This window comes from Grampus griseus (genome assembly GCF_964374135.1).
Source record: "Grampus griseus genome assembly, chromosome: 4".
Taxonomy (NCBI): domain Eukaryota; kingdom Metazoa; phylum Chordata; class Mammalia; order Artiodactyla; family Delphinidae; genus Grampus; species Grampus griseus.
In genome coordinates, this window is record NC_138997.1 from 99,326,302 (window position 1) to 99,350,526 (window position 24,225).

General features: G+C 38.3%; 1 protein-coding gene across 5 annotated transcripts in view; it reads left to right on the forward strand.

The window, feature by feature from the left end:
• Positions 1-210: 210 nt before the first annotated feature.
• The window catches only part of LCORL (ligand dependent nuclear receptor corepressor like), a gene marked incomplete at both ends in the record, with an annotated part of 166,069 nt that continues 142,054 nt past the window's right edge, over positions 211-24,225 (forward strand). For all 5 annotated transcript variants that reach the window (XM_082653190.1, XM_082653191.1, XM_082653187.1 and 2 more), the window contains one exon: positions 211-376. In XM_082653190.1, coding sequence (XP_082509316.1) covers positions 211-376 — 166 coding nt within the window. The remainder of the gene's footprint in view (positions 377-24,225) is intronic.

A 24,225-nucleotide genomic window follows, 5' to 3' on the forward strand; every position in this document is an offset into this window, starting at 1 on the left:
GGTTGCTTCCTTCTCCTCACGCTCCTTCCCCGCCTCTCCCAGAGGGAGCGGTGGGAGGGGGAGGGAAGGGCAGAGGGAAGGTAGTGTGACACGTGTCAATCAACCCCCCTCCGGGGGGCGCGCGCTCCGGGGCTCGCGCCGAGGGCTCGCGCCCCTGCCTCGTGCCTGCGCCGCTCGTATGTAAATGAGGGCGCGTGACGCGGGACGCAGATGGACAAGGGAAGAGAGAGAATGGCCGCTGCCGCCGCCGCTGCTGCCGCCGCCGCCGCCGCCGCCGCCGCCGCCGCTCAGTGCCGGAGCCCTCGGTGCGCGGCGGAGAGGAGAGGATTCCGGCGGGAACTCGACTCTTGGCGCCACCGCCTCATGCACTGTGTAGGTAAGAGAGACACGGGCCGGGGCCCCGGCTCCGCGCGGCGACGGCTGCCGCAGCCCGAGGAGTTTGTGGCAGAGGGGTTTAGTTGAATCTCCCGTTCGGGTCAGTTCATTGGGGGAGCGAGATGGGAGCGGCGGCGGCGCGGCGGATCCGGCGCTCGCCTTTTGTCTGGGGGCTCCTCGCCCGGCGCGGTCCGCGCTCCTTTCCCCTCCTCAGCTCTTTGGCTCCCCGGGAACTGTTAGTTCGGACCCGCTCGCCGAGCCCCCAAGGAAACGGCTCGCTTGCGCTCTCCCCGAAACTCCTCGGCGCCCCTGGCCGCTCGCTGTCCACCCTGTCAAGAGGGAGGAAGCGGGCCGGTGGGTCGGCGCCCGGCCGGAGAGGAGCCCGCGGGCAGAGCCGGCGGGAGGAAGGCGGGCTGGTCCGCGCCCCCGCCGGGTGCACACACACCCCCTTCTGCCGCCGGGGTCCGGGCGGGCCGACGCGACAGGGTTCCCGGGGACGGGGACCTGAACGACCCCCGGGTGCTCGCGGGGCGGGGGCCGCGGGTGAGCCGGCTGGGGGCGAGGGGCGGCGGGGGCGTCGCCCGAGGGGCGGGGGCGCCCAACTCTGCCCTCTCGCGCTCGGCGGCGGCGGCGCCGTGTGTACTCCTTTAAGAAGGAGCCGCTCGAGCGCTGACGGTTGGGATTTGAAGTTCTTCCTCCCTCTTTGGAAGTCTGGACGGAGGGGGGGTGTTGCCATGGCGACGGCAACCCCCCCGTTCTCCTCGCGGACGCCCCGAAGACTCGGGTCCTCTTTTACTGTCATGTGATGGACCCTTCCTTGCACAGACACGCACATCGCCCTCCCCAACTCCCATCCCCGTTCTGCAATTCCGTCTTCCCTTTTGGTTGGGTCGGAATCTTTCTGCTTCAAACTTCTGGGCTCCGGGCTGTCATTCTGAGGGTTGCTCGGGGGTGGCGAGAGGTGGTGGGACCTCCCCACCTTGCCGCCGTCGCTGTTTTGTCTGAGTAAGACGTGTGCGTGGAGCTGTTATCCAGCAGGTTGGATAACACCGAGTGGGCACCGAGGGGATAACGCGGTTTATGGGATGGGGTGTGTTGTGTTTGTTTTGGAAGGGGTTGATGGGTGGGCGAGTAGAAGAGGTAGAGGGAAGGTTGCATTGTTTAAAGAGTGGATAGTGGCAGCAGCTTGCTCGACTGGCAGTTAAATCTTGGCATTTGGAGTTGAGGAGTAACCTTAGTGCCCTAAGAAAACAACTCTCTTACCCTGTTTCCATCTGTTCTTGCGCCACCTCGCGCCCCTTTTCCCCAAGCCCCCTCAGATTTGTTTGGTTAGCGCCTGAAGATCTTTCTTGTTTTTCACTAGTGAAAAGGAGGTCGTGGTAGGATAAACTAGTACAACTTCAAATCAGAAATGTGCACTGCAGAATACGGTGGATATAGGAAAACGTACGAGAAGGAAGTTTGCTCTGAGTAGGGGCATTTAAGTTATGTTCAAGCAATTCACTGTTTTACGCTTTAAAATATGTTTTGTTCTTATCTAAGGAAATGTTCTAGGAAATAGCTTTAGTCAGGTATTCATAAGTGATTTTATCTCTTTTTAAAAAGTGTAAAAAAACCCTCACGGTATTCTTATATAAAAATTTTAAGCGAAGGGTTGCTGGTGCTTCCCGAATACAAAATGGACCCTGTTTTTATAATTGCTTATGTAAAGATCTCTTCCACGGACAACCTGTTTGAAAATTGTTGAGTTCGTTCAGTTAGAATCAGGCAGGATGATAGCATTGTAACACTGGCTCGAGATACTATTGTGTTAAGTTTTGCCGAGGCACAGTTATTTGATGGTGTCTTTGGACAATTTTTATATTTTAGAATACTTTGGCTTTTTCTTTTTTCTCATCTTGCTTGTTTAGATGCATTAAGTATGGCTTCGTCTCACAAAAATATATGTGCTTTTGAAAAATAGTCGAATTTTAATTAAACACAAAATTAATTGGATTTGATGGAAGAAGGGAAATAGGATGTCTTTCTGTCTTACCTACTTGGATATTCAAGTAGGATTGGAAGACATTGAAGATTGTGTTAATGCTGTGTGTCTAATATGTAGTCTCTGTATTACATTTTTAATGTAGTATACAGTTGTATCGTATTTGAAAGAAAATTTTTTCCTGAGCTCTAACTGTATTTGAGAATTATTTCCCACAGTCCCAGTCCTAGTCAGGAGACCTAGGAAGATCCATCTCATAGTTTGTTTTTATCATGCTTGTTTTTTAAATAAACAATAAAACTCTCTTAAGCAGGATATACACTGGTTGATTGGGTTTTTTTCAGTAGTCTATATGTGAAGCACCTACTCACAGTATGAATTGGGATTAAATGTATTTTGAGTAACTATTTTAAGTCACCTTTTGCTATTACTTTGTAAATATATTTGAAAAAAGCTATATTCTTTTTACTTTGCATGTGTGTATGTGTGTGAACATATATGTGTATATGTACTTCTGTATTGAATATTCATTGCTCTTATTGGTTGAAATTTTTATAAAATATTCTTTCTACCTTTAGGGAAGAAAATGATCCACAAGTCTTATTTTTAAATGAAATATGGAAATTGTAAGTAGTGTCTCAGGGCCTTACAGCAAATTAGTATTGAGCCAGTAGTGAAGTTTTAAAATCTCAGTTCTTAGCCTAAATCTTTAAAGTAATCTCATTCATTCTTTAAATAACATATATATTCTAATTTTATGAGCAAAAAGTTCATTTTCCTTGCCATGACTGCTTGTAGTTAGATAAGATGTTTAACTCTTGATATGGAAAATGATATTTACCTTTCTTTATTTGTGGAACTCATCTCTTTAGGTTAGGTTTATGGTTACTCTGTGATTTAATCCTGGTTTTTCTTTTTTTATAATTGAAGAGTTGTCCTGTAAGCTGTGTGGCCCAATTAATAGCTTTATTTACAATGTGGTGCTTTTTACAATTTGATTTTTCTCTGTAATCATCCTGTACTGTGCTATACTTTTGAATATGTTCATCTAACAAATGTTTGAGTGCTATTGGATATAATAAATAGTATCCTAGTACTCAGCATGTTGAGTGATAACAGATATAGTCCTGGATCTTATGGAATTATATATGGAATATATAATTAGTATCTGATAAATCATATAATTTAAAGCAAAGTCAAGTCCAGGATAAAAGAAATGCATTAGTATATTTTTAAACATTATCAGGACTTGTGTAGTCCATTAGGATATTTGATCTGGGAAATAAGTTCTGTTTTGTTTCAACTTTTAATTTTGATATAATTTCGAACTTACAAGAAAAGTTGGAAGAATAGTACCAGGAACTCCTCTATACCCTTACCCACATTCACCAATTGTATTACATTTTGAAGTATTTGCTTTATCATTCTTGCCTTATATCTATATCTTTTTTTTTTTTTCTGAACCATTTGAGGGTAATTTGGAGACATGATGCCTCTTTACCCCTAAATTCTTCAGTTATATTTCCTAAAGCCAAGGACATTGGCTTACCTAACTACAGTATAGTTATTAAAACCAGGAAATATGACATTGACATACTATTAATGATACTATTATCGAATTCATAATCCATATTCAGATTTTATCCACTTTATAAGCTTTTCCCCCTAGCTAGGATCATATATTGCATTTGGTTGTCCTCTTTTAGTCTCTTTAAATCTGGAACACTTTCTCAGCCTTTCTTGTATTTCTTGACCTTGACATTTTTGAAAAGTACAGGAGAGTTATTTTGTAGAATGTCCCTCAATTTGAATTTGTCTGTTGTTTCCTCCTGATTAGATTGGTTATGCATTTTTGGCAGGAATATCTCTGAAGACATGTTCTGTCCTTCTTAATACATCATATCTTGAGATTCATAATGTTGTTTTGTCCCAGTGTTGGTGATGGTAGCTTTGAAAATCTGGTTAATGTGGTATTTTCCATATTTCTCCCTGAAAGTTACTATTTGTTCTTTTGTAATTAATATGTAATTTGTGGGGAAATACTTTTGAGGAACAGGATATTTACATAGTCTCATCAGAACTTTACCCACAAGTTTTAACATTCATTCATGATTTTTCTAGCTTCATCATTCTGTAACTAGTAGTTGATATTCTGTCATAAAGCAGTCTATCCTGTCTTCTTTATTTATTTTTGTTAGTTATTTTCATCCGTATGAACTCATGGGTTCTTATTTTATTCAGTGGTTAAATCCATTACTGTCATTATTTTGATTTCCAAATTGTCCCAGGTCTGGCCAGTGGGAGCCTCATCAAGCTGTCCAGTGTTTTTTGACAAATCACATGTCTCTCCAACCCCTCCCTGCCCAATGATTATTTTTGAGCACTTCCTTCCTGCCCAAACAAGATATTCCAGGTTCATCTTGTACTTCACATGTCCCAGCCCCGACATCAACCATTTTTCCAAGGAGCCCTCCATTCTTTTTAGTGGAAAATAGATTTAGATACCAAAATATGAACACGAGGTGTCAGGACTGTTTTTTTTTTTTTTGCGGTACGCGGGCCTCTCACTGCTGTGGCCTCTCCCGTTGCGGAGCACAGGCTCCGGACGCGCACGCCCGGCGCGGCCACGGCCCACGGGCCCAGCCACTCCGCGGCACATGGGATCCCCCCGGACCAGGGCACGAACCCGCGTCCCCTGAATCAGCAGGCGGACCCGCAACCACTGGGCCACCAGGGAAGCCCCCAGGACTGTTTTTAAGCCCTCTTTTTCTGATTCAGAAGTTAATGATCAGTGTAACCAGTGTAACTGATTTGCCTAAGGTTACAACAGTAAAACAATGAAGATTTGATTAGAATCATTTAATAAACTCCAACATCCAGTAGAAATAAAATGGGTGCCAAATATATTATTTAAAATTTTCTAGTAGCTACATTAAGAAAGCATGTTTGATTTAGCCCAATATATTAAAAATATTTTAACATTAATCCATATAAAATTGTTGAGTTAGTTTACATTCTTTTTAAAACATTAAGTCTTTGAAATCAGTTATTATAGCATATCTCAGTTTGGACTAGCTACATTTCAGGTGCTTAGTAGCCTCATGTGGCAAATGGCTACCACATTGGACAGCACAGTTTTATAGTGTAGTGACTCCAGCCAAGGCTTGATTACCTTGGTACCACTTTTTCAAATCTGTTGATACTAACCAAACTGATAGCTTTCCCCAAATCTTTTATTCCCCAAATCTTTTATTTGAATAACGTAATATAGTGAATGGGAATATAGGCACTGGAGCTAGACTACCTGTGTTTGAACTCCAGCTCTCTAGCTATTACCACCTACCAGGGTGGACAAGTTACTTAACCTTTCTGTACTTCAGTTTCTTACCTGTAAATTGAAGATAATGAGGTTGTTCGAAAATTAATTGTGTTGATATATGTTAATATGTGTCTGCCATATAGAAAACATTCCATAAACATTTGCTGTTAATATTATTTATACAGGTTATTAAAAGCTTTGAGCTTTATGTTTTTGCCAGTAGATTCTTTCTGGTGGGAATGCTGATGAACAATGAAGAGATCATGAGGCATGTTAGAGAAAAAGATAGTAAAGGCTTGAAAGATCTATATTCTAGGGTATTCTTGAGCCGTAGAGTCATGGAGTTTAAGAATCACAGTATAATCACTTAGCTTGATCTTCGCTTTTTATGTATAAGAAAAGCAAAAGGCATTTGATGCCGTCCTACGTTGCAAGGAACATTTTGGCTTTGTGGTAGCTGAATACAAGAAATCTGTTTAAATTCATTTAAAAAAATCTGTATCATTATATCATCTTGAACCTACTCTTTGTTGGTACCTACTCTCTGTACTCTTCCTGTTAACCACATCACTGTCTTAGAGTTCTACACTCTGCAGGTGTTTGCAGAGTAGACTTTTCCAAACTACCTGCCCCATTGATAATCAGCAGTATCAGGGGCAGAAGATATTCTCTTCCTCTATTTTTTAACCTCTGAAGAAGTTACGGGAGCACTTCATAGAGCTATAACACTTAAAGATGGGATAGTCCAGGTAAATAAAGTTCTAGATAATCAACTTGACACTTCTTTCCGGCTGCTTCTTGCCTCCTACTCTTATTTTTCCACCAACTTCTACCTCATCTTGTCACTATTGCTATGTAAATTCTGGAAGAGTAGATTTACTTAGAAATCTGGATTTGATGAGAACTGGTATGAATGGGTCAACTACCCAAAAACTTTGCACAACTGTCTTTTCAGGCACTAGCAGATTTTTTATCCATTAAAAAAAGATGTGAATTAAAGCACTATCTAATAATATGTATCAGGCAAATGGAATCTGTGATGATCATGAGTAGTTGGGTGGTAAAGACATATCCAAATTTCTCTGTAAATAGGCACATTGTGAATTTTGCTTGTAAAATTTGAAATTCTGTGTACTCTTGGATTGTATACTTGGAAGTTCTGCCATCCTTGGGTTCAAGCAGTATATGAATTTCGTATATTTGCATATGTTAGAAACAGGCTGTATGCTGGTCTGAGCATATCACATGTATTCTCCTTTCTGTGTGGTGCTGTCTCTTCCTGTCCATGCTACTTCCCTTGGCTGGTTACATGTGTGTATCCCTCCCTGTTTGGCTGGGTACTGTGATAAGTTCCTGTTATGTCACCAGAAGTAGCTATTATGTATCCTCCATGCTCCCCTGGTTTATCTTTCAATCCTGGTGTTTAATTCTTCTACCACTGTGCAGTCTTGGGAGGAGCAACAGAGGCGTGTAGATTTTTGGATATGCAATTTTTTCTTCCTTTTTGGTAAATCCAGTTTTTCAATTATAATCTCATACGTTATTGAGGTTTAGAGTTTCTATCTTTTTCTTTTTTGATAATATTCCTTCTTTTTTGGGTGTGTGTGTGTGTATTTTATTCACCACAGAATAAAGATAGGAGGCTGTGACTAGGCCCAGACCAACCTACTGCTACCATTAGGAAACTAATTAAGGTAACAATGCCATATTTATATTTGAAGAATGGCACTTTGCTCTTAATAAAGCTAAATAAAAATTTGTTTTGAGGCTTTTTATGTTTTCTAGAAAACAGCTTCCAATGAAGAATCACTTTTCTATATCTCCTTTCCTTGTATTAATTGGCAACAACCCTGCTTACTTATATTTGCTTCTTTGTTTTTCTTTTCTCTTTACCTTGATCTATTACCAAGTTATTATTATTTTCTTTACAATATCTCTTGGATTCAGTTTTTCTGATGAAGTGTTAAGCACTTGGGCCAATTTAGGTAAGACTCTAGTTTATATCAGTATCTGCATCATTGATTTTACTGTCCTTCAGTCTAGCTTATAACCTATATTAAATCATTATTTGGAATAGCTACTTTGATTTTGTACTTTACAAAGCAGTAGTGTCTCCCACTTGTCTTTTTTCATCAAATGAAAGCTCCTGACCGTATCCAGTTAGTTGGTCATAGTCCACCGGGCTCCTTCCCTGTTCGTTTGCCTGGTTTCTTCTTTAGACAGCCCAGCCACTTTTATCTGCCTTTACTTCTGTTTTGTACACATTGCTCCAAATTCTTGAGTATCTTATTAATCATAACAGCTACCCTGCCTGCATCCTCAGTCTCCTTTAAAATTCAGTTGTAGCCTGGAGTCTTTTCTAAAATATTTCTTGAAAAACGAGTTTGAGGCTTTCTCTGTTAATTCAGATTGGCCAGTTCTTTTCTGATGGCTATGTGTAAGGTGTGTATGTAGGGAAGAAGCTTTGTCCAGTCGTCTTCATATTTAAATAGTAAACTATTTAGTAAACAGTTTAGGGACAAGGGGCTAAGTCTTCACAAATGGTAAAAAGGATTAAGAATTGAAAGAACATAGTTCCTTTTTTAGCCTCTATTGTTTTAACCTTAGGCACGAGTCATTTCACTTTTCATAGCTGGAAATCTACAGATAATAGATTTATAGCTGTCCTTAAATGTTCACTATCTTTTGTTTTTATGAAAGGTGTTAAAATACTTATATAGTAGTGGTTTCTGGGCTAAAAATATAAATTAATGAATTACCAGCATAAAGATGATATTTAAATCCTTGAAATGGATGAGACCACCTAAGGGTAAGTGATAGTATAACTAGAGAGGAGTACTCAGTACCATGTCTTAAGGAATCTTAGCATTCCTTGGATGGAGGAAGAGGAGCCTCAAAGGAAAGCCACTGGACTTTCACACTGAAAAGTAAGGCCATTGGCTATGTCGGAAAACCAGGAGAGATGGTATTACCAAATCTAAGAGAAGAGTGTTAAAATAAGGAGGGATTGTTATATGTTGATGAGATGTCAAGTACCCTTAAACAGGGAAATGTGCATTGTTTTTGGCAGCATGGAAGTTCTTAGTGACCTTGACCAGATGGATTTCAGCAGAGTGGCAGGGATGGAAGCTATATTGTAATAGGTTAGAAAGTATTTAAGATGTGTGGAAGAGGAGAAACCATTTGAGAAGCTACATTTTGAGGAAGAACAGATGTATAGAGCAGTAATTGGAAGGGTGTGGGATCTAGAGATGTTTGTTTCATGCATGGATAATAAGATGGAGAATACTTTTTTGAATTGATAATATCCATGATTACTTTATATGTTAATTAAGCTGAGACTTGATAGCAACAAAATATTGAGAGATAAATAGAATGGGCTTGGTTTGCATCACTGAATGTGAACTCTAAAATTGTTTATTTTTCTCTTCAAAACATATTTTCCTAATTAAGTTCATCAAGTAAGATATGGTTTGTGACATTAGTGTGTTACACAGTTTAAAAGATTGATTTTTTCCAGTTAATTTACTGTTGTCAGTCAATCATCAAATATCTTGAGTCCTACTGTGTGCTGGTTGATGGGAGTGTAATTCTGTGTTTCTTCCTTAACCAGGTTCTGAACTAGAAATAGACTTAGGAATCAGGGATCGAAATGTTAGCTCTTTAGATGGTAAGGTTGTATTGAAGAACCTGGCTTGTAGCTGAGGCCAGAATTAAGACAATATCATCCTGAACTGAACTTACCAACCTATCAAAGACAGAGCAGCTAGAGCTGCAGGCCTCTTCTAAAATACAAGGAAGCTCTACCCCATGTGGTTTGCTTATAGGTAGGTAGGACCATCTAGGCAGAATGAACGGTAGGCTTGAACATGCATGAAAAGTGACCTTTAAAACATTAATCCATTCCACTAGGAACAACTATCAGCATGTTGCCAATACTAGTTATTCCTCTCTCCTTTGGTAGGATGAATAAGGGGTAGAGAAAAGAGCAGAAGCTTCTTCCAGAATACTTCCCCTAAAAACGTGATAAGAATTAGGAGAGGTGGGAACTGTGAGTTGGGTAAAAAAGCTAATTCCTACACTAGGAATTCTTTGCTTTTAAAGAGCTTACAGTTATCAAGGATGTTAAGTATTAGAGATGGCATAATATAATGGAAAGGCTTAGGAGACAGCAATTAATTTTGATTTGAAGAATCTGAAATGACTAGGCTTCAAAGGATTGACTGAAAGCTGGGGTTGGCAGACTTTTTTTTGTAAAGGGCTGGATGTAAATATTTTAGGCTCTGTGGGCCATATGGTCTTTATTGCAAGTACTCAACTCTGCTGTTGTAGCACAAAAGCAATCTATAAATGAATGAACATGGCTGTGTTCCAATAACAAAATTATTTACAAAAATAGGCAGATTTGGTCTACTGGCCATGGTTTGCTGATCCCTAAGTTAAATGATCCAGCAGAAAAGTAGGTTGGAAGGAACAGGTTGAAGGATAGTGTAAACAAAGGTATAGAAGTTTAAGTAATGTATATTCTGAAAATATTCAGCACTCTAGTGTCACTGGAGTATAGGGTGGGAGTAGGAAGTAGGACTGAAAGTATAAATTATGGCATCTATAAGGAGGAAATTATAAGCCTTTGAAGTTTTTTTTTTTAATGGGTAATAAGCATGATCAGATAAGTCGGCTTATTTTCATTTTGAACATCTGCTGTTGGTTCAGGTTTGAGGGTTTTTTTATTTCTAATAGTTTTAAGAAGCTCAAATTGAAGCAGCCCTTTTGAGTCAAAACTGGGAAAACGAGCAATCTCCACTTCAGTAAATTAATTAAGATATTGGATTGCTGAAGTACTCTCAGATGGCACCCTTCTCTTTTGCTTGGGTTCTGAACAACTTGAAAATTAAAACAAGGAGAAAGATGGAAGTAGAATATTACTTTTATTACTAATAGAGGCCAGGCTAGAGAAATAGGTTGGTGAAGGAGTCAGGTGTTCTGGCATAAGCCAATTTATCCACCCGGTGCTAGGCATACTAGGGAAGCAGAGCGGAATATGAGCTTTCTGTGAGTATGTTCTCTCGATAGCTACTCCTAAGGGTCTACCCAACTATTCTTTACAAAATCACCAATCAGATCAGTCTCTTCGCTTCCGTAGGAGTGAAGAGAGGCTCAGATTGTGCTTATGCCCATCCTTCCTCGTAGAAACAGGGAGCAAGGAAAAGGTGTTACTCCTGTAACAATCAAGGCTAATTTTTGCAGAGTTGTATCTGGGCATAAGTGTACTGGAAACAATACAATTGTCATTATACTGAAAACAACTCAAACTTGCATATTCTAAATATTTTTTAAATATTTAATTCTAGTGTTTGAAACACTCATATATTATTTAAACTCTTAAAATAAAATTGGTAGTCTTGTTTTTTTGATGAACTAGATTTTTCTACAGGCCTATGTAAGATACTTAAATAAAATGCATATTTGGCTAGAAAAGAAAGACAAGACTTCCTTCTTTATCAATTTTCAATTGACTTTTTAAATTTAGAAGGAATTAATATAAAAGAATTGACCACTGTTTCTTTAAGTGGAAAAAGCAGATACTTTGACAAATAGATTAGCCTTTTAATTAGCTTGGATTATGGGTGCTTATGCAGTTTATTCACTGGTATCTCTCTCTCTCTTTTTTTTTTTTTTTTAAATGTCATCAGTTGTTCTTCCTTGTTCCCTTCTTCTTTCCTTTCGGAACGTTTCAGTACTGAAACCATCAGGTGGCACCAAGCAAAGTGTCCACACTGGTTAGGGTATATGGGGGGAGGGGGCATGTCCTCTTGAAGGAGTGGGTATATCAGAGCCTGGCAGGGTTGAGGAGGGTCCCCATGTGGGTTGTTGGAGCTGGAGGTATGAGGAGCAGTCTGAATAGGAGGGGCGCACTAGTGTGAGGTGTTGGAGCCAAGCAGGGTCAGATCGGTATTTGTGAAGGTGAGTAGCCTGGTACAGAGTAAGAGGGATAAGAGGGCATCTACTAGGAGGTGATGGCCACCAGGGGTGGCAGCAGAAAGTCATCTGTGTAGGAGGGTAGCCTGGTTTGGGTGTATTCAGCCTCAAGTTGGATATTGTGGGAGTCCATGGTTGGAGGCATCCCAGTGCAATATCAGAACCTGAGGGTGGGGAGAGGAAGACATCCCAGTGGAGGATCAGCTCAACATGGGATGTTAGTGCCTAAGCAAGATGAGGAGGATATTCTTGTAGGAGGAGTGCCAGGCATGAGGAATAGGGGAGGTTATACCTGTGGAGGAAGTATGTGGGTGTTGGGGCAGAGAGGGGTAAAGAGAGCGTCCATGTGGGGATGGGGAAACAGCCACAATGGGAGGCTGGTAACATACAGGGAGACTAGTGAAATAAATCCTTAAGGATAATGGGAGCCAGCCTGTCACTGTCTGAGAAGGGAGTTACCATTATGGAAGTGGAAAAAACTAGAATGCTTTCTGTAGTGTTGGATTGGAAAAGAGATATTGGTGTGTGAATTCATGATTTTTCTTATATATAGATGTAGAATAAAGAAATATATACTTATGCCCTAAACTGTTCACTGAGAAGGCACCTAGGAGCAGTGACACCCCAATAGCAGTGAGCATGATGCTTCATTGTTAATTTCCTGATTTTAATGGTCATATTTGTAAGAGAATGCCTTTGTAGGAAACGCTTATTAAAGAATTCAAGGGTGACGGGTTATCACGTAGGCCATTTACTCTCAAATAGCTGGAAAAGTAAAAGGTTTTACCATACTTAAAACATTTTCTGTAAATTTAACATTGATACAAAGTAAAAATAAATACTTAAAAGCAATGTCATTAGTCTAAATATTACATTCTCTTGAATTAATCACTTTCAGCCCTTAAAATCTCATAGTTGGTAATATATAAACTGACACTTTTCAACACTAAGAATTGCCCTTTGAAATAATGATAGCTAATGTCTATTGAATGCTTACCATCGTGTGTTAGACACTGTGCTAATAAGCTTTTATTTGTATTAATCACATTTAATTTTCACATGAGAAATAGTACAATTTTTATCTTCATTTTACAGATGAAAAAACCAAGGCTTAGAGAAGCTGACTTGCCGAAGACTTTTCATCTAGAAAATATAAAGATAGAATTAACATATAAGTCTATATTACTCTTTTGGTGAAACCTAGTTTAAAAATTAGCAAGTCTGATCCCTCCTGCTTTCTGATCAGATAGTTGCATTTAAAACTTTAGTACCAGAGCTGTTCTCTATTTTATTTCAGAACTTTGAAATCAGGAGTAGGGAGAAGTATTCTGGGTCTAGACCTCCTTGGCCTTTTGTTCCTGGCCCTGGAATAAGAGAGAACCAGGGGCTTCTGTATTTGAATGCACATATTACAGTTAAGTGTTCCCTTGAGATGGGTTAGTCAGGGAATAATATCCCCAAATTTCTTTCTTGGTCTTAACATTGGGAACGGGGTGGGGGGGGAGGTAAGAACATAGAGTTAGTGGGGCAAGGGATTACCCCAGCATAGATTGTCAATGTTAAGTTTTAGTCTTGATGTAAAGATATACAGTTAACCCTCTATCGCAATTCCAAGAATGACGGCCATCCCCTTTCCAACTCTTTTGAACTTTTCCCAAGAATGGCAAGTGATCAGATAGAAATAGCTGATGACAATTTATTGTTTCATTTTAGCTATCCTTTGCCTATGCTCCCCTTTACCCATTTAACGTAGTATAGGAAAGTAGTGCCCTGGTAAAATATGTGTTTGGGTTTGTTTTTTTTTTAACACTAATATTATGGCATCAGCTTAATCTTTACTTGTTTTTTTCTCCTTTGCCTTATTATTTGACCTTTTAATATTTCTATTCTAGCACAGATATATACAACTCATAAATGAAGTAAAATTTCCCTATATGACTACAGATTAGCTTACTTACCTAACTTATCTTACTAAGTTATCTTAGTTAACTAATTTATCTTCATTCTTCTCCTCAGTCTGAACCCATAGGTGCTTTCATCCTCTGTCACAGAGTGAGTTTTTTCTGACTCTTTCATTCTTTAGACCTATTCTGAAATTGCTGTTTTGTTTTTTATCAAGAATAATTGGATTTTCAGTGTGGAAGGAAGCATGGCCATCTGCTATAATCCTTTCATACATCTCTTTTCTCTTCATAATTTTTTTCAGTAAATATTTATGGGCCAGGCATTGTGCTAGGTGACTCAGATGCATTAGATTGTCTTTGTGAAGCATAGTCTCGTAGTGAAGACAAGCCTCTCCTACTCTGAAGTGTGGTAAATGGTATAATAGAAGCACATACAGTATTAAAGTTGTGGTATAGAGAAGAGTGATCAGGTTTCTTTGTATGGGTCCAGGAATGACTGTGGGACATGAGAAGAGAAAAGAGAAATAGAAGCTGAATCATGGAGAAACATCTAAGCAGAATATAACAATAATTATTATTATTTTAAATTATTTTATTTTACTGTTCATTAGGCATTAAGTGCTTAATTACACTAGAATTCATTTGATTTTCAAAACAGTCACATAAGTAGAGACTATTTTTATCATCCCCACTTTACAGATAAGGAGGTTAAGTAACTCACAGGTAGTGGAAAACCATTGAAGGATTTTAAAGCATGGGAGTGACATAATTTAATTTGTGGTTTTATAAGATTACTTGGCCAGTAGAGTAATAGGAGAATAGGACAGGCAAATCAATCGGGAATGTCAGGATAGCCCAACTAAGAAATAATGAGACTCTGAAATAAGGGTAGTGGTAGAAATGGAGGAGGGAGAAGAATTCAAGAGGTAAGTTATTACAATCAACAGATTTTAGTCATAGATGAGCTGTGGGCATACAGAAAAATGAGAAGGTAGAGAATCATTTCCAGGCTTCTGTTTAAGAGGCCTGCTGGATTGTGGGACCATTATCCAGGAGAGGACATAGAGCGGTTTTCATATTTGAGATAGTAGCGTCAGTATATAGGCATATCAATATCTAGGATCAACCATTAGGGTGTGGTAGTTTGCTGTAAGCCAGTTTGTTGCAAGAATATGTACAGCAAGACCGCTAAGGAAACCAATCATACAGTGGAATACAGTAGAGTATAAATTCTGAGCTTTCTTAACTTAGAAATTTTGCTGCAGGAATGATGTGGCACCTCTGCATTCTTGAATTCTTAACATTTGTAGGTCCAGGGGTGGCTTTGGACCTTGATTATTATCATGTGTGGTGTTTTGTTTCCCTCCCCGCCCCCCCCCCCCACAAATTTTATCCATTATTATCTGTCAGGAAAATACAGCCTAGATAGACTTAGTAATTTTATGTTGTATTTTTTTGTTTAGTATGTGAATAACTTTATAGTTATAAGTAATTTGGAAAGACTACCTGAAGTCAGTTTTCACAAATTGTGTCGAAGTTAGTAGAGTGAATGCAACATGGTTCACAGTAGGTTTTAGACTTCCATAGCTTTGACATATAATGATTACTTCTTTAAACAAAACCCTAAACATTTCCTTGTGACCCTCATTTTCTCTGTCTGCTCCCATTTATTAGCCTATCTCGATATTTGATTTACTTGATCTCTCTCCACTTGTATCTCTTTCAGGTACCCTAAATATAACATATCTAAAACTGAACTCTTGATCTCCCTCTACCAAATACCAAATCTGTTCCTCTGGTTTTCTTCATCTCATTATACCTAGTTTCACAAGTCAGAGACCTGGAAGTCATCTTTCACTTACTGTCCATCTCCTCTCCTATACCCAGTTCACCGATTATTATTTATTATGCTTCCAAATATATTTTTTATTTGAATTTTATTTTATTTATTTATTTTTATACAGCAGGTTCTTATTCGTTATCTATTTTATACATATTAGTGTATATATGTCAATCCCAATCTCCTGATTCATCCCACCACCACCCACCCTCCCGCTTTCCCCCCTTGGTGTCCATATGTTTGTTCTCTACATTTGTGTCTCTATTTATGCCTTGCAAACCGGTTCATCTGTACCATTTTTCTAGATTCCATATATATTCGTTAATGTACAATATTTTTCTCTTTCTGACTTACTTCACTCTGTATGACAGTCTATAGGTCCATCCATGTCTCTACAAATGACCCAGTTTCGTTCCAACAGATGGCCAAGAGGCACATGAAAAGCTGCTCAACCTCACTAATTATTAGAGAAATGCAAATCAAAACCACAATGAGGGGGCTTCCCTGGTGGCGCAGTGGTTAAGAATCCGCCTGCCAATGCAAGGGACATGGGTTTGAACCCTGGCCCGGGAAGATCCCACATGCTGCAGAGCAACTAAGCCCATGTGCCACAACTACTGAGCCTGCACTCAAGAGCCCATGAGCCACAACTACTGAGCCCACATGCCACAACTACTGAAGCCTGCGTGCCTAGAGCCCGTGCTCCGCAACAAGAGAAGCCACTGCAATGAGAAGCCCATGCACTGCAACGAAAAAGTAGCCCCTGCTCACCGCAACTAGAGAAAGCCCGCGCGCAGAAACGACGACCCAGCACAGCCAAAAATAAAAACAAACAAATAAATAAATACATTTATAGGAAAAAAAACTACAATGAGGTATCACCTCACACTGGTTAGAATGGGCATCATCAGAAAATCTACAAACAACAAATGCTGGAGAGGGTGTGAGGAAGGGGAACCCTCTTGCACTGCTGGTGGGAGTGTAAATTGATACAGCCACTATGGAGAACAGTATGGAGGTTCCTTAAAAAACTAAAAATAGAATTACCATATGACCCAGCAATCCCACTACTGGACATATACCCAGAGAAAACCATAATTCAAAAGGACACATGCACCCCAATGTTCACTGCAGCACTATTTACAATAGCCAAGTCATGGAAGCAACCTAAATGCCCATCGACCGACGAATGGGCAAAGAAGATGTGGTACATATATACAGTGGAACATTACTCAGCCAAATATATCTTAAGTCCATTCTTTTCCCTCCATTTCCACTCCAGTCTAAGTAAACCTTACTTTTTTGCCTGGACTACTGCTCAGATTCTTAATAGTTTCCCCTCTTCTGCTCTGATTCTTTTTAGTTTAATCTTGTGTCCTACAACAACAATATGATGACGTTTTTGCTCTATTCTCAACCGAACGATGACTTCCTTTTGCACCAGAGGCAAAAGCATGGAAGTCTGAGATATTGTTTTTTGGAAAATTATTATAGCATGCCCAAAAGTTGCAATGTGGCAGGAACCATGAGAGTACAAAAATTGACTTGACGCCAGACTGTGAATGTTTTTCCCCCCCTAAGGAATTAGTCCTTATTCTGATATTTAATTGAGTGTCAATTGACATTTTCGTTAGTTTGCTTTTAAGTGGTGAAGTTCACAGGAATGCCACTTTCCACATTCTATTCAGTGAATTTACTGTTGCAGTTATGTTTTATACCAGTCCTCTGCAAACACTGATTACTCTTTCTCTGGGGAAATCAAAAGTAGCTTTCCCAGGAGAATATTTGAAAGCTTGGTCATAATTTATAAAAATCATTATGGGAAATTTTAAATATACAAAAAAGAAGAAGAAAGCATAATGAATCTCCATATTTCTGTGACCCAGCTTTAACAATAGTATTGTAGGTTCTGGACTAATTTTTAATAGTAGAATTTTTATTAAACAAAGCATTTTGTATGTTGGTGTCTGAATGCAGCAGTCAAACCGTTCCATGTTCTAATGTGAACAAAGCCAGATTACACATTTTTTGTGGTAGTTGTGGATTTATGCTACAGTTGTGAAAAACATCATGACATTTATGATATCTTACTGCTTGCTTTTAGGCTTAATATAAACTATTTTTGGTTCTTTATGGTTTGTTTATGAGGCAGAAAAGTTGAGCTCTGGACCCCAGAAGCTTACTCTTTTCTTCCCTTTCCTCCCTTCCCCTCCCTGCTCCTCCCCTCCCTTCCCCCTCCCATCTTTTTGTTCTGCTTTTTGAATGGCTGTAAAACCAATAAACCATTGGCTGCTTATGTCTTGGATCTATCTGACATTTTATATTCATCAGGCAAATCAAAGAAGGTACTGCTTATTAATAGATTCACTGTGTATGTTGAAGAGCAGTTCATTGTTTTTCATCTTGTAGAGCCATTGAATCAACAGAGATAGCTAATGTGTCAAAGTGTGTCAGAGCATTCCTCTTATTTGGTTGTTGCTGAAATAACAATAACTCACTAAAAATGTTTTCACATTAGTTTTACACTATTTGTTAGCACTCATGATAATTTGGTACTTACACTTTGGTCTTGGTGTTTATTCAGATCCACATCAAATTAATTTATGACTTGGAAAGTCTGAATTTTAAGAGATATGGATAGACAGATATATAGAGACATAGAAGTATATATAGGTATCCATCTATACACATATATGTATAATTTATCATTAGTAATAACAATTGTGATGATTCGAGGAGACTTTTTTAAAAAAAATTATTTTATTTATTTATTTTTGGCTGCATTGGTCTTCGTTGTTCTGTGCGGGCTTTCTCTAGTTGTGGCAAGCCGGGGCTGCTTTTCGTTGCGGTGCGCGGGCTTCTCATTGCAGGGCTTGTCTTGCAGCAGAGCATGGGCTCTAGGTGCCCGGGCTTCAGTAGTTGTGGCACATGGGCTCAGTAGTTGTGGCTCACGGGCTCTAGAGCACAGGCGCAGTAGTTGTGGCGCACAGGCTTAGTTGCTCTGCGGCACGTGGGATCTTCCTGGACCAGGGCTCGAACCCGTGTCCCCTGCATTGGCAGGTGGATTCTTAACCACTGCGCCACCAGGGAAGCCCCCAGGAGACTTTTTTAAAAAGTATTTTTAGTTTAATTTTAATGAATAGTTGAAGAGAATGTCCTGTTGATATTTGTGTGCTTAAAGTTACAATTATATAAAAAGTATTAAATTGAGATTTTTGTAATAAATTATGAATTTAGAGTACCTTTAATTCTAAGTGTCACTTATTAACTTTGTAACCTTTAGAAAGTCATAAGCTATTCTCTCAAAGTTGTTAGGTATTGATTTTCAAGTCAGCGCTTTTTTTCCTTCTTCCTTTCTGGACCTCTCTGTATGATTTGCTGACAACCTCTTCTTAACATCCTTTTTTAAGCTTCACATTTTCTTTCCTTTGACAAATTTCCTAAACTCAAATGTGATCATATTACCATCCGTGTAAAATTCTTCATTGCTTCCCCACCACCTTGGGATAAAGTCTAAATTCATAATATATTTTAGAAAAGCCCATCATAACCTGCTGCCTCTGTTCCTTTAGCCTTTTTGTTTGTCATTCTACCTTGAGCACTACCATCAAGGAGCCGCATCAGTAGCACAGTAATAGTAGTATAGTAATAATAACAGCTAACATTTATAAACACCTATAAATATTTGTGCCAGATATGTGCTTTACTCATATTCTGTCCTTTAATCCTATAGTAACCCTGAGTATAGGTATTATAGTTAGCATTTTACAGAGGAGCCATGCTGAACCCTTTTTGGATCATCAAGCACTGTGTCTTTGGGCTTTTGCATTTTTTTTTCCTTCTGGATTACCAAGTAGCTGCTATCCATTTCTTTTGTAAACATTTTTAAAAAGTATAACTACATAGAGAAAAGTATATGGATTATAAACTTACACTTAAGGGAACAAAGTGAACATACTCTTGTAACCACCACCAGATTAAGAAATAGAAACCCCCAGAAGTCACCTCATAATCCCTCCCAGTCACTAATCTCTCTCCCGTCAAACGTGAATAATATTCTGACTTCTTAACATCATAAATTATTTTTTGCCTATTTTGGGAAACTTTCTTTAAATAGAATTATATAGCATTTATTCTTTGTTATAGCTTCTTTAACGTATTATGGTTGTGAGAGTCATTCGTGTGGTCTCCTGTAGATTATTCATTTTCATTGCTCTAATAATATTCCAATATGTATATATGTGATAACTTATTCATCTAATCGGTTTTGAAGGATTTGGTGCTGTTTCCAGTTTACATTATTACAGACAATACAGTTGACATTCTTTTTTTTTTTTAATCTTTATTAGAGTATAATTGCTTTACAATGGTGTGTTAGTTTCTGCTTTATAACAAAGTGAATCAGTTATACGTATACATATGTTCCCATATCTCTTCCCTCTTGCGTCTCCCTCCCTCCCACCCTCCCTACCCCACCCCTCCAGACATTCTTATATATTATACGTATTTAATTTTGATTCAACTCCTGGATTATTTTTCTGTCGCATTTTAGCTAATTAGACTTCATTTTTTCAGCTTTTCTTAGCCTTTCCAAGTTTGTATTTGGTACCCTTCTGTATGCGCTGATAATCACTCTCTCCTTTCTCTATCATATAACATTTATGCTGTATTTCCCACTAAGTAAAAAGTGTGTGTGTGTGTGCGCGCGCGCGCGCGCGTCTATGGGTAAAGGAAAAAACATGCTTTTTCCTTCCCTTTCTTGGCACCCACTGAGTCCTTAAATAATTGTCGAGTGAATGAGTTTTTTTCAGTACATTTACCCTGCATTGCTAAAAAATAAACAAGCATAAACTTAATGGAAATTGGGTAATATACTTATTCTCTGCCTTTGTTTTATTCTCTTCAGTTAAATATATAGATTTACCTTAAAAATTGATTATCAAGTTATATTGAAATTTTAAAATTTGTCCGGTATTTACTTACTCCCTTTTCTGCTTCTGTTCTGCCATACAGATATCTTGCAAAGTATCTTTGGAAATTTTCTTTATAATTTGTGACACATTTAATAACCTTATTTGTGGCGAATGATATTATTTGCCCTTTGAAGGCTGTGTTGTTTTGGACATAGCCAAAAGACATTTGGAGCTATGACAGTAATTTTATGAATGATACACTGTATCAAAAGTGAGTTGAGATTTCAAGGAACATAGACTCTCTGCTATCCTCATCCCCTTGTGGGTTTGAAAACTATTTCTTTTTACAGAATTAAGTCACTGAATTCAGATAGAGTTAAGTCATTGAGATAAGCCAGAGTCTATAGTATATTTTGCTTCTGAGTTTCTTGTGCCTTAAAAGCTGATTATTTTGCAAGTTACTTACCTTGTACTTAATTTATACTTGAGCATTATTTCCTTAATTTGTAAGTGTTTTCTTTTTCATTTTTAGACATTTTCATCTTGAATTTGTCTTCTCAGAAATCAAAATTTTTATCTTTGCTTAAACACCATGCCATTACTAACACCCAACTCCCCAAATTAAATGCTAAAGATAATGTACCTTCTACCATCTTATTTCTCTCACTTTCTGTTTGGCTTTAGCACTCTTTTCTTGCTCATCACAGGGATTCTATGTAATGTTTATTGAGCTTGTCTGCTTTTTGTTTTTCTTCCCCATTAAACTATGACCTTAAGGCAGGTGTTTATTAGGAGTGTAACAAAAATGTTGACTCTGTGAAGACTTTATCACCTGTTTTAGTCTTCTCTAAAACACTGTATTTGCTACAAATGCTTATTTTTACAGTAGTAATCTTTCTTATTATTTAAAAACTCTCTACTTCTTTCTTGAAAAATCATTGTGTTACTAAGTGTAGGTGGTCCCTCTCTCTCTTCAGCCAAATCCTCTGTAACCTGCATTTTAGGCGAATTCAACTACATTTATTAGGTGAATCACTGTGATAGATCCTAGGGTTAATAGAAAGGCAGTAATGTTGTTCTTGTTGTCAAGTTGTTAAACATTCTAGCTACCTTTCTCAATCAAAAAAAAAAAAAAGTCTCAAGTTAGGATGTGAACATACTTGGGAGAATGTGGTGCTGGTAACAGTGAATTCTGACAAGTAAGATTGGAAAAGTCTTTGTGATACCATCTGGACAGTATTTGTTGTATGCCAGTATGCCAGACCTTTTATTTTATTTATTTATTTATAAATTTATTTATTTTATTTATTTATTTTTGGCTGTGTTGGGTTTTTGTTGCTGCGCGCGGGCTTTCTCTAGTTGTGGCGAGCGGGGACTACTCTTTGTTGCAGTGCGCGGGCTTCTCATTGCGGTGGCTTCTCTTGTTGCGGAGCGTGGGGTCTAGGTGCGCGGGCTTCAGTGGTTGCGATGCGTAGGCTCAGTAGTTGTGGCTTGCGGGCTCTAGAGCGCAGGCTCAGTAGTTTTGGCGCATGGACTTAGTTACTCCGTGGCATGTGAGATCTTCCCAGACCAGGGCTCAAACCGGTGTCCCCTGCCACCAGGGAAGTCCCAGAGACCTTTTATTTTGCATGTGAACAAACTGCTGCTTAATATGATTAATTACTTAGCTAGTTATAAAGTTGGAAGAAAATGTTTTAGGTTAGTTTGGAAGACAGGGCACTTGACAGATGAACAAAGATGGGAAAAAAGCATTTCAGATAGACAGCAGGTGCAAAAGCTCAGATTTGTAAATAATGTAAAAGGTTAGTTGTTTCTTGTAAGTAGCATATGAATTATAATGGAGTTGTATAAAATGAGGTTGGCGAATAGGCAGGGGCTAGATCAGGGAAGGCCATATATGCTATCCTAGAATATTTATAATTCATCAATAGAGACCCATTGAAGAGTTTTAAGCAGAATTAGTATAGTTGGCTGTTCTTTTAAATGGTGAAAGTTGATTAGAACAGTGATTTCAATATCCATTATAAGAGCCTTGGTAATCAGAGACATTCCAGTAAAACTTCACATTTTCTGTACTGCTACGAATAATGTTCAGTAGAGGTGAATCTTTAAGGTAACACATTTACTGTTTGAAACCATAAAACCTTTTTCAACTTATGAACTGTATCAGACCTCCAAAAAATTTTCAGAGTAATATAATACATATTCAAGTACCTTCTATCTTAAGAAATAAAACATGACAGATGAAGTTGAAATTCTCATCTATCTTTTACCAGTCCCATTCCCTTTCCTCCATCCTGGAGGTATGTATTTTTCTCTTGCTGTCAGTCTTCTACAAAGCCTTCATAGTCTACTTTCTATAAGTTATTTCAGTGTAAGAGACAGATATGCTTTATGTACTAGGTGTCTTTCATAAAAGTTGCACAGACTTTTTGTGTCTGTTTTAAATGCCCAGCAAACCTTCTCTTTAAATTATTGTTTCTTCCTAAAGCATATTGTCATCCCATATTTTCTTTTCATTTTTATGTAGACCTAGTTGTTATACCTATTAAGTTTGCTTGAAATGAGACATTATCAGTGCTATAAAATATGAATATTCTAGTATTATAACTTTATAAGAGTAACTTACAAACTTAATAAGAGGTAAACGGAAATAATATGGACACAGCCTGGTCAGAATGTGTTTCCTGAATTTTTGCCTGTATACTCAGGTAGGAGTAAAATCTAGTTCAGATACCTGAATTGTGTATTTCTAGTTTCTGGTAAAGTTTAGCATTTATTTATTGATTGATTACATTTTATTAAGAAATTCCATACACATTAACTTCTACCTGGAATATATGTGTTTTATTAAATGTTTGAAAACAATAATTAAATCTTCAACATATGAATTGTTGATGATACTCCAAGTCTTATAGAAGAAGGATTAGTGATTCAGAGAGGTTATGTCATATGTCCAAGATCACATGGCTGGTATGGTGGGAAGTTTGAGACTCCAGCATGGATCTTGACTCCATATCTATTATCATTCTATATTTTATGAGAGGGCAAAACAAATTCATACTAGATATAAAAATCAGGGAATGCTAATAGCTCTTAATGAGAGGATGAGACTATTTTTCCCACCAATAACTAAGAAGCATCTAAATACAGTAAAATAATTATTCTAGTGTCAAATCCAACTATGTTTAAGTCTTGAACAGGGTAACTATCTTATACATGTGCTTATTCCTCAGTAATTCCTTATGACTAGTTTGGTTTCCATTTGTTGCATAAATGTAAATTAGAGAAAGAGGTGGATAATTAAGGTATTCTTTGAGTTTTTCTCTTCTAGTGTCTACTCCGACATGTTGAACTCAGTTCCTTTAATGCTGAGTTTCAAACCAGCCTTGGCTCTATTTTGGGGCTGGACAAATTTTTATTGTGGGGAGTTGTCCTGTGCATTGTAGGGTGTTTAGCAGCATCCTTAATACCAGTAGATACCAGTAGTTGCATTTATATCCTCATGTTTGGGGATTAGGGAGACTTCAGGGCCTTGTAATAGAAACACTTTTATTAATAGAGGCACTGCAGTCCTTAAGTCAGAGTAGAATGTATATTTGACATACGCTTACAGAAAGAACACAGTCAAGAAACTACTTAAGAAAGAGGCAGTGGTTACGTTGAAGCTAAAGTGTTGTAGCGTCCAAGAAATAGAAAAAGCACTAAACTAAGCAAGACACAAATATGGGTTCCTCTTAGAACAAGGTAGCATGTAAATAAATAAATGGTTGTGAATTTCAGAAAGATACTTGATGAGGGAAAGGTAATTATTAAGATTTTAATTTACAGATTGGGCTGTGTTTTAAAAATTGTTTTGAGAATGAATGTCTTTGGTCCCAGAGTGAAATTTTTCTCTCAAACATGTATTC